The sequence below is a fragment of the Brassica oleracea genome, chromosome C6, assembly GCF_000695525.1.
Source record: "Brassica oleracea var. oleracea cultivar TO1000 chromosome C6, BOL, whole genome shotgun sequence".
NCBI lineage: Eukaryota > Viridiplantae > Streptophyta > Magnoliopsida > Brassicales > Brassicaceae > Brassica > Brassica oleracea.
The window spans coordinates 20,517,850-20,527,225 of NC_027753.1; the positions used below are offsets into that span (position 1 = coordinate 20,517,850).

General features: G+C 37.9%; 2 protein-coding genes across 4 annotated transcripts in view; one reads left to right on the forward strand and one right to left on the reverse strand.

Annotated features, from left to right (window-relative positions):
* The first annotated feature begins 662 nt into the window (after positions 1–662).
* On the forward strand, positions 663–2,437 carry LOC106301075 (cytochrome P450 94B3-like). The gene is made up of 2 exons (XM_013737384.1): positions 663–1,179; positions 1,245–2,437. The coding sequence occupies exons 1-2, from the start codon at positions 722–724 to the stop codon at positions 2,284–2,286; spliced, it is 1,500 nt and encodes a 499-aa protein (XP_013592838.1). The 5' UTR covers positions 663–721; the 3' UTR covers positions 2,287–2,437.
* Positions 2,438–4,964: 2,527 nt separating this feature from the next.
* The window catches only part of LOC106301036 (cytochrome P450 94B3-like), a 7,815-nt gene continuing 3,403 nt past the window's right edge, over positions 4,965–9,376 (reverse strand). The window contains exons 2-3 of one of the 3 annotated variants that reach the window (XM_013737340.1): positions 8,440–8,496; positions 4,965–6,011 (exon numbers count right to left, since the gene is read on the reverse strand). In XM_013737340.1, coding sequence (XP_013592794.1) covers positions 5,024–6,011; positions 8,440–8,496 — 1,045 coding nt within the window. In that variant the 3' untranslated portion in view covers positions 4,965–5,023. Of the gene's footprint in view, positions 6,012–6,411; positions 6,692–6,762; positions 7,970–8,439; positions 8,497–9,376 lie in introns of those variants that run through there. The other 2 variants (XR_001262139.1, XR_001262140.1) reach the window with 2 other exon arrangements.

The following is a 9,376-nucleotide window of genomic DNA, read 5'->3' on the forward strand; positions in this document are numbered from 1 at the left end:
TAAGGTTTTTCGGATTACATATCAGATTTTTCAATTTTTCGTATAAAATTTAGATAATTCAGAAAATTTTAAATAGTCTAGATACTTTTATCTGGTAATTCATTTTTAGTAATTATGGTTTAAGGAAGTATTTTAAAATTATTTGATTATTTAACAACTAAATATAGTTAATATTTATAAGTATATAAATTATATATATATAGAAATTTGGGTATCCATTTAGTTCTTAGTTCGGTTCTGGTTAGGTTCACGTTTGGTTTTGGTTCTTTGGTTATAGAGATATAAGATCTGCTCAGATAATTGAAAGGATACAAATGCAAACAAAACAGAACCTCCTTTCGGTTCGGTTTGTTCGGGTTCTTTGGTTCCAGATATGTACGTAAGTAAAGAGATTAGCAAGCATGAATGGATATAGTAGTCATCTCTACTGTTTTTGTTTTTGTTTTGTTTAATGTGGATGTGTGTGTTTTTGGAGTTACATAATTCATATGGCCATAATTATAATTAAGCCTTGGTATTGGATATTGGTTTGGAGTAGATCTAATTGTACCCAATAAACATGCTATTTTGAGCCTTTAAAAAGCCCAAAGGCCCAAATAGTATATGCAAATGACTTGTCTTTCCCTTTTTCTGTTTCAGTTCAATTTGATTGATACCCACAACCACCACAAACACTTGGTTTGAAACTAAAGTGAAAAAGCCAGCCCAGACACGAAGACAAATGGAGTTTCTCATCATCATCCTCTTCATTGTCTCTCTCCCTATCTTCATCTTCTTCATCTTCCCAAGGCAACCGTCCTCACACATCGGTTTCAAATCCTACCCGATCGTCGGCAGCATACCTGGACTGGTGAAAAACCGTCACCGTTTCCTCGATTGGACGGTAGAGACTCTGTCTCGATGCCCGACACAAACAGCTGTTTTCCGGCGACCAGGGAACCAACAGTTCGTCATGACGGCAAATCCAGCAAACGTCGAGTTCATGCTCAAGACGAAGTTCGATAGCTTCCCTAAAGGCGAGCGGTTCATCTCGTTTCTTGAAGATTTTCTTGGCCGTGGAATATTTAACTCCGACGGCGAGATGTGGTGGAAACAGAGGAAGACGGCGAGCTACGAGTTCAGTACTAGGTCTCTCCGTGACTTCGTTATGACCAACGTCACTGTTGAAATCAACACCAGGTATATCGATCTCAGCTAATCTAATTCACTTTCAGTCTCAGATGCTGAGACTTTCTCCGATTTAGGCTTGTTCCGGTGTTAGCCGCCGCGGCGACCGCTGGGAAACCGATAGACCTACAAGATATATTGGAAGGCTTTGCGTTTGATAATATCTGCAAGTTAGCATTCAACGTCGATGCCGCTTGCCTCGGCGACGACGGAGCACACGGTGTACAGTTCATGAGGGCCTTCGAGACGGCGGCGACGATCATCTCGAAACGGTTTCAGTCCGTTGTCTCGTATTCATGGAAGATAAAGAAGAAACTTGACATAGGATCAGAGAAGGTTCTGAGAGAATCAATCGTGACCGTCCATAAATTCGCAGACGATATCGTGCGTCACAGGACTGATGATCAAGCTAGGTCAAGTAACACGAACGAGGATTTGCTTTCAAGATTCATCAACATCGAGGAGATGAGTTCGCCGGAGCTGCTTCGTGATATTGTCATTAGTTTCATTCTCGCGGGACGAGACACGACATCGTCTGCTTTGAGCTGGTTCTTCTGGTTACTCTCTAAGCATCCAGAAGTGGAAGACAAGATCAGACAAGAGCTGAACTCGATCAGGGCACGAACAGGGAAGCGTGTCGGAGAAGTTTACGGGTTTGAGGAGCTTAAACTGATGAACTATCTGCACGCAGCGATAACCGAATCTCTTAGGCTATATCCTCCTGTACCAGTTGACACAATGAGTAGTGTTGAGGACAATGTATTGCCTGATGGAACATTTGTAGGGAAAGCTTGGGGAATAAGTTACAACGCGTACGCGATGGGGAGGATGGAGAGTATTTGGGGGAAGGGTTGTGATAGGTTTGATCCAGAGAGGTGGATTGATGAAACAAATGGTGGGTTTAGAGGTGAAAATCCTTACAAGTTTCCGGTGTTTCATGCAGGACCAAGGATGTGTTTAGGTAAGGAGATGGCTTATATTCAGATGAAGTCGATAGTTGCTGCGGTGTTGGACAGGTTTGTTGTTGAGGTTCGAGTGAAGGAGCGTCCTGAGATTCTCTTGTCTATGACACTTAGAATGAAAGGTGGATTGTTTGCTAGGATACATGAAAGAACCTGAGTTATTTGTTGGACAAGTTAACTTTGGTGTAGACTTTTATAATGCTTATGCTTTATTTACTGTTTACACTTTTATAAAGTAACGATCTTGGACCTTCAATATGTGTAATAAAAACTCATTTGGGGCTATTGGATTCGACTTACTTGCAAGAGTGGAATATGTATGTTTTAGCTAAGATAGGTGATAAATTTTAGGCAAATGATATCTAGGGCCTGTCCTAAATATAGGAAAATGAAACATCGTCATATTACCTAAAAAATTTAAAAATAATTTATATATCCCGCCAAATTTTATACTATAATTTTTTTTAATTAAAATTCTTAATAAATTCTATATATAGCTTCCAAAGTCTTTACGTATATCCGCTCGTAGTCACAAGATGAAAGACTTCCGCTGGTAGGAGAACGCATGAGTAGGTCACATACTTCTCACCACCAACAAGAACTAGTATGGAAACTCGGGACAGTGATTTTGTACCATAGATGTCTCCATTGTTGACATGAAGAAGAAATAAATTGAACTGATGAAAACTAAGCAACTAAATGAGACTTGTCTAAGTATATGGTCTGAGTAACCAGAAGCCAATAGAGATTTCAAGATGAAGAAAGAGCTGTTGGAGACTATAGACAATAAAAGATCACACGGAAGGTTAAAAAAAAAGAAAAAAAAAAAAGTCTCTCTCGACAAACTTGCGACCTTCGTCTGCCTCCGGCGCGTCTGTGCGCTCCTCACCGCCGGAGGGCTCCGTCTTTCACTCTTTCTCTCCCTTTTTCTTTGCCCTACTCCCCCGTCTGTTCACTCTCCTAGCGCGTGCCAGGGTTGCAAGCCTTGGCGTGTGGAGTCTTGCAGTGTTTGCAGTCCGGTATGGTCGTCTATGGCCGTCCCGGGGCAGTCTTGTCGACCTCCCTCTCATCCGTCTTCCCTGCCCGGTGTCCCGGTTCCCAGATCTTCTTTGAAGCTGCCGGCTTGCTTTTTTGAAGTGTGCTCTTGTATTTATGTGTTTGGATTCACCTTCTGTCGCAGGTTAATCACTTGACGTTAGTGAAGAAATTGGTCTCTGGTTCTCAGAGTCAACTTCAGGCGAGCTAGCTGTGGTCTCGTGTAGTCCCTCGAGTCCGTCTTCTTGCATCTCCAGCGTGTTGGTTAGGTCGTCTACCCTCACTCTTGGTGTTTCTATATTTTCGTTATGTATTTATCGGATACCAAGCTTGAATGTCCCGGGCGAGTTCCTAGTTAATACGTTGGAGCTGAGTTTCTTGAACCCCTGAGGTGCAGAGTGTGGTTGGTGGGGATGTACCTGTTCTGACTTGAGTTTTAGGGGCGGAAAAGGATTGGTTAGGGATGGCGGTAAACCCTGATCGTGTAATCCTCTTTCATTTCCCGGACTCAGGTCAGTCAGGTGGTTGATAGAAGCTCAGGTGAGACTACAATCTGTGTGTCGGCGCTGTTTAGAGAAGGAACTAGAGATGCAGTGGTCGGCTTGATTTCGGTTAAGTCGGCATCGTTGGCCGCGTTTCTCTGGCAAGGACATGTGACCGGGCACGGTACATTGAGCCGAGAATCTTTCCCTCCCATTGTGTTTTTGGTTTACTTTTCCTTGGTCTTATAGATAAGCCTAATCTATTTTGGAGTTTCATTGTTTCTCTTTCGGTTAGCCGGAAGCCTGTTCTGGTATTCCCTTATGGGTTGGTTTTATTATTATAAAAAAAAAAAAGAAGATCACATGTTTGGCTAAGGAAGAGAGAGTTCAGATTAGTCACTATCATCAGTATTAGTGCAAATTTATCCTACTTCAGCAGTATTAGTTTATTCATTCTTATTGTCAACTTATTCTGAGTATTTTTCCTTTAAATGTGAGTGTAACATGTTCCAAATGAATCAAGAAAATAATTTTATGTTTCTCTGATTCTCTCTCTTCTATTCTTGCAAGTTCATCATGTTCTTCATCTAAAACACTCTTAATTCTATCAGTTCTCACATCCATCACTGTCTTCTCTGGGATCAACAAGCATAAGTACAATCATTGTTGGAAATGGCTTGGTTGCGTCTGAGCTTCTCTTTGCTAGAGCTGTTTTGATCTTTAGTTAGATTAGAATCAGATATTGGAAGACCACCAGAGAGAATTCTTCTGTTATTCTTTCCCTTGTCTGTATGCTGCTAGTAGCTGGAGAGGCAGACATGATGGCTCCAGAGGACCAGAGCTTGAGGAGACATCAAACAGAAACACTTTGGTACACGTCCCCTAAATGAACATTGGCACTAGTAGTGGATACATTTAACAAAATTGGTGTTACAATATGCAAATGCAAACACTCTGTATACTCTGTTCAATCTCTAGGAGAAGCAATCTACCAAGATTGTTTTTAATTATCTATTATAGTCTCTTGATGTCTTGTCATTAGGACTAACATATTTTTTTGATATTTATAAACTTTTTTTGTTTGGAACTGTTTCATAAACTTTCTGATTTTAAAATAGATGTAAAATTAAGTGATTTACAATGACTTTAGTAGAAACCCAAATTTTTAACGTTTTCCATGATTTGTCCTTTTGTTTTGAGAGGTTGAAAGTTTCTGGTTTTGGTAATATCACATTTGGATAAGGCAATTTGGAAGACAAGAGAGTCTTCGGTCCACACAATTTGCTTATGACCAACGTCAAGCAACCTTACCAAAGAGTAATTAAAACATAGACATTATAAAAGCATAGACCAAACCAAACTTGTCAAACAAGTAACTCAGGTTCTTTCATGTATCCTCACAAACAAACCACCTTTGATTCTAAGTGTCATAGATAACAGAATCTCAGGACGTTCCTTCTTCCCCGGAACCTCAACAACAAACCTGTCAAGCACAGCAGCAACTATCGATTTCATTTGAATATAAGCCATCTCTTTACCTAAACACATCCTTAGTCCTGCATGAAACACCGGAAACTTGTAAGGATTCTCACCTCTAAACCCACCATTTGTTTCATCAATCCACCTCGCTGGATCAAACCTATCACAACCCTTCCCCCAGATACTCTCCATCCTCCCCTTCGCGTACGCGTTGTAACTTGTTCCCCAAGATTTCCCTACAAATGTCCCATCAGGCAATACATTGTCCTCAACACAACTCATTATTTCCACTGGCACAGGAGGATATAACCTAAGAGATTCGGTTATCGCTGCGTGCAGATAGTTCATCAGTTTAAGCTCCTCGTACCCGTAAACTTCACCGATTCGCTTCCCTGTTCTTTCCCTAACCGAGTTCAGCTCTTGTATGATTTTGTTTTCAACTTCTGGATGCTTAGAGAGCAACCAGAAGAACCAGCTCAAAGCAGAGGATGTTGTGTCTCGTCCCGCAAGTATGAAACTGATGACAATGTCACGCAGAAGCTCCGGCGAATTCATTTCTTCGATGTTGATGAACCTTGAAAGCAAATCCTCGTTCATGTTGTTACTTGACCTAGCTTGATCAATCGTGTGACGCACGATACCGTCTGCGAATTTATGGACGGTCACGATTGATTCTCTCAGAAGCTTCTGCGATCCTATGTCAAGTTTCTTCTTGATCTTCCATGAATACGGGGTAACGGATTGAAACCTTTCCGAGATGATTGTGGCCGCCGTATCGAAGGCTCTCATGAACTCTACACCGTCTGCTCCGCCGTCTCCCAGGCAAGCGGCATCGACGTTGAATGCTAACTTGCAGATGTTATCAAACGCAAAACGTTCCAATATAATTACAAGAAAATCTGAGAATTGCCACTATAAATTTTGTGGCCGTTGATTGAATTTTGTGGTTATTTCACTCATAGCTACGAAAAGCCACAAATATAATTCGCTGACTATAAGCTCGTGGATATCAGACCATTGTTGCTATTTGCGGCTTTCTTTCTACGACCTAGCCACAAATTATATTTGTGGCTAATATCTACAAATAGCATAAAATTATCTTTGTGGCTAATTTAGCCACAGAAAACCGCATTTTGAATCGTAGAAAATATTTTACTAAAAAAAATATAAATTACAAATCACAAAATAAGTTACAAAAAAAAAATATAAATATGTCTGATATATTAAATTTGGTATATAATAAACTGATTTACGAGTAAATTTTCTTTTTGTCGACATTTACGAATAAATTTTTATTTATAAATAAACCCACTTTACAAATTGAAACTCATTTACAAACTAAACTAAGTCAAATTAATTACAACAAAAAAACTAAACCAAATTTACTTTTTTTAAAGAATTTAAGCCAAAAAGAACTAAACCTAAAAAAAAAAAGAATTGGTCATCGTCTTCTCCGCCGCTTCGTTGCTTCGAGTTGACGGTGCCACCATCTGCTGTCCATCTCCACCCTCGCCACCATATTCCGTCCTCCCACTTTCGTCACGCTCTCTCCCCCATCGCTAACTTCTAAATCGATAACAACATCAAAATCAGTATCCTAAATGAAAAACAAAACTAAATCTGAGAGTGAGAGATACCTTCATCTTCTTCGTCTCTCTCCAGCATCGTATTCGTCTTCGTCCTCTCTAACTTGCTGGATCTTCTTCATCCTCTCTTCTCTTCTTTGTATGTGTGGTGGACGAAGAGCTTCGGTGGTGACAGCGACGAGCCTTTGGTGGTGGCGATGACAAACTAGCTACGGTGATGAGCTTTGGTGACGAACAAGCTTTGGTGGATAAGCTCGAGCAAGTAGTATGGTTAAAGAGAGAGTTATGAGAGAAAGAAGATCTGGAGCAACGTGATTGAGAATTTGAGATTCAGGAATGAAAGAGAGATGAGATCTTTGTGAAGAAAAGAGAGAGTGAGAGACACGAGGAAGAAACCCAAAGTGATCTTGACCATTGGAACAAATTTAATCAATGGTCCAAAATTCTAGATAGCAATCCTTTAGCTACTTTGTCAACCAATGAAAAATTAGAAGAGTTTCTTTTTTCTTTTTTTATTTATCGTTTTAATTTTGGTCAAGATGTGCGCGGGGAAGGAAGAAAAATTTGGCGGAAGGATATAATTTTGGCCAAAGTTTTTTTTTTTTTTTTGCATATATAATGAATTAGATTCATGACCGGCTTTAATAAATTTTATGTAAAACATTCAATTAAATTATATATGACTTTACCATAATTGGCTTTGCTTAAAGTATATTTATCGCTACGGAATTTAGAAAGATTGGAATATATATTAATTATATATTTGTTTACATGAAAAAAATTTGAGTTTGTTTAAATAATATATTTGAAGTTTAAAAATATTGGATTCATGGTTTTATATCTAGGGTTTGAGTTTGGGGTTTAGAATATTAGATTAAGGTATGATTTATGTAGTATAGATTTAAAATGAGATGAGGTTTGATGTTTTAGATTTTGGGATTGGTATATAGGGTTTAGGTTTATAGTAGAGGGTTTGGATGGGAGGATGTGATCTGGGTAGTTTGATATCATTGGTCAAAGATAATTTTTTTTTTCTTTTTTTTGTGTTCCTGCATAGAGAACATAAAAAAAAACTAATTGCTGAAAAGAAATGTCAAATTAAGAACAAGAAAAGTTAAAAGTTATTGTGTAAAGGTTTAAGTGTATATACCTCACGATCCTCAAATGTCTTAAGTAGTTAGCTTTACCAACAATAGTTTTTTTCTCCATTGGTTGGTCCACTGATTTCAACATGTTCATATTTACATCAAAATATAACCTAAACATAAAAAATAAATATATTTAGTGTATATATATATATATCTAAAATATATTACTATTCATATCGTTTGACGTTTGTATTTAAGAGTTCAATTCATGATCTAGGATAAATGGTTTTAGGGTATGTTTAGGGTTTAGAATAAGTTTAGGATCTATATTTCTCCAAATAGCCACAAATTACATTGTGGCTAAATACTTCAACAAATTATTTTGTGGTTAATAGTGGATTTTTTACGTCTACAAACTGTTTTGTGACTAATTGTGGCTAACTATCCTCAAAAAGCTATGAGTGTAGGTTGTAGCAAAATTAGCCACAAAAATCTACATAATAGCTACAAGTTTTGCTTTTTAAATACGGTGGCTATTTTTAATTTGTAGCTATTTGTAGCCGTAAAACTCTAGCCACAAATTTTTTGTGGCTCATTTGTGGTTATTTACGAGTTTTCTTGTAGTGTATAATTATATATATCTTGTAGGCCTATCGATTTTCCGGCGGTTACCGCCGTGGATAACACCGGAACAAGCCTATATCGGAGAAAGTTTTAGCACATGAGGGGACTTATTTAAAAAAATATATATATATATATAACAATAAAATGTTAATGCAAAATATAAAAAAAAATGACAAAATTAATAGTTTTTAAAATGTTATAATTATATATATATATATATATATTATATAATAAATATTAAAATAATCTTCTTACTTATAGTAATTTAAAATAGTTACTAAATATTTTAAGAAGTAATTTAAGTTAAGATTTTTTTTAAAGTTGCACAAACACAAAGATTATAAGAACTTCTCTTCTTATTAGATTTAGAAACTCTCTCAAAACTAAACATTTCTATGTGTTTCTCTTAATGGAACATCTCTCCATGAGAACTCTTTATATAAGAAGAAGCTACATCTTTTCCTAATAATAATATGGAAACATTCCTAAGCTCGATATGTTTTCCTTTTTCCTTAACCCATCAAACTTCACTTTAATGAGTTAACTTGCTCCTCAAGTTAATTGGAATTATCCAACATTCTCCCCCTTAATTCCAACTTGAATCTTAGGTATGTTGATCTTCTTAACTCCGATGAACTTGCGCATTGCTTCGAACTTGATCCTTGCCAATGGCTTAGTGAGTATGTCTGCCTTCTGTTCCACTCCAGGTACGTGCTTCACTTCGATAAAGTCGAACTCCACACATTCTCGAATGAAATGGTACTTCGAGAGTATGTGTTTGCTTCTACCGTGAAACACCGGGTTCTTGGTGAGGGCTATCGCTGACTTGTTGTCAATCTTCAACACGACCTTCTTGTCTTCTTTGTTCATGATCTCGACCATCAACTCCTTTAACCAAATTGCTTGTTTTGCAGCTTCCGTAGCTGCCATGAACTCCGCCTCACATGAAGAGA

Excerpts from the sequence above, each read along its gene's own strand:
- LOC106301075 (XM_013737384.1), top strand. The coding sequence starts at position 722 with ATGGAGTTTCTCATCATCATCCTCTTCATTGTCTCTCTCCCTATCTTC. Across the intron at positions 1,180-1,244 it reads ACTGTTGAAATCAACACCAG|GCTTGTTCCGGTGTTAGCCG; the intron begins GTATATCGATCT and ends TCTCCGATTTAG.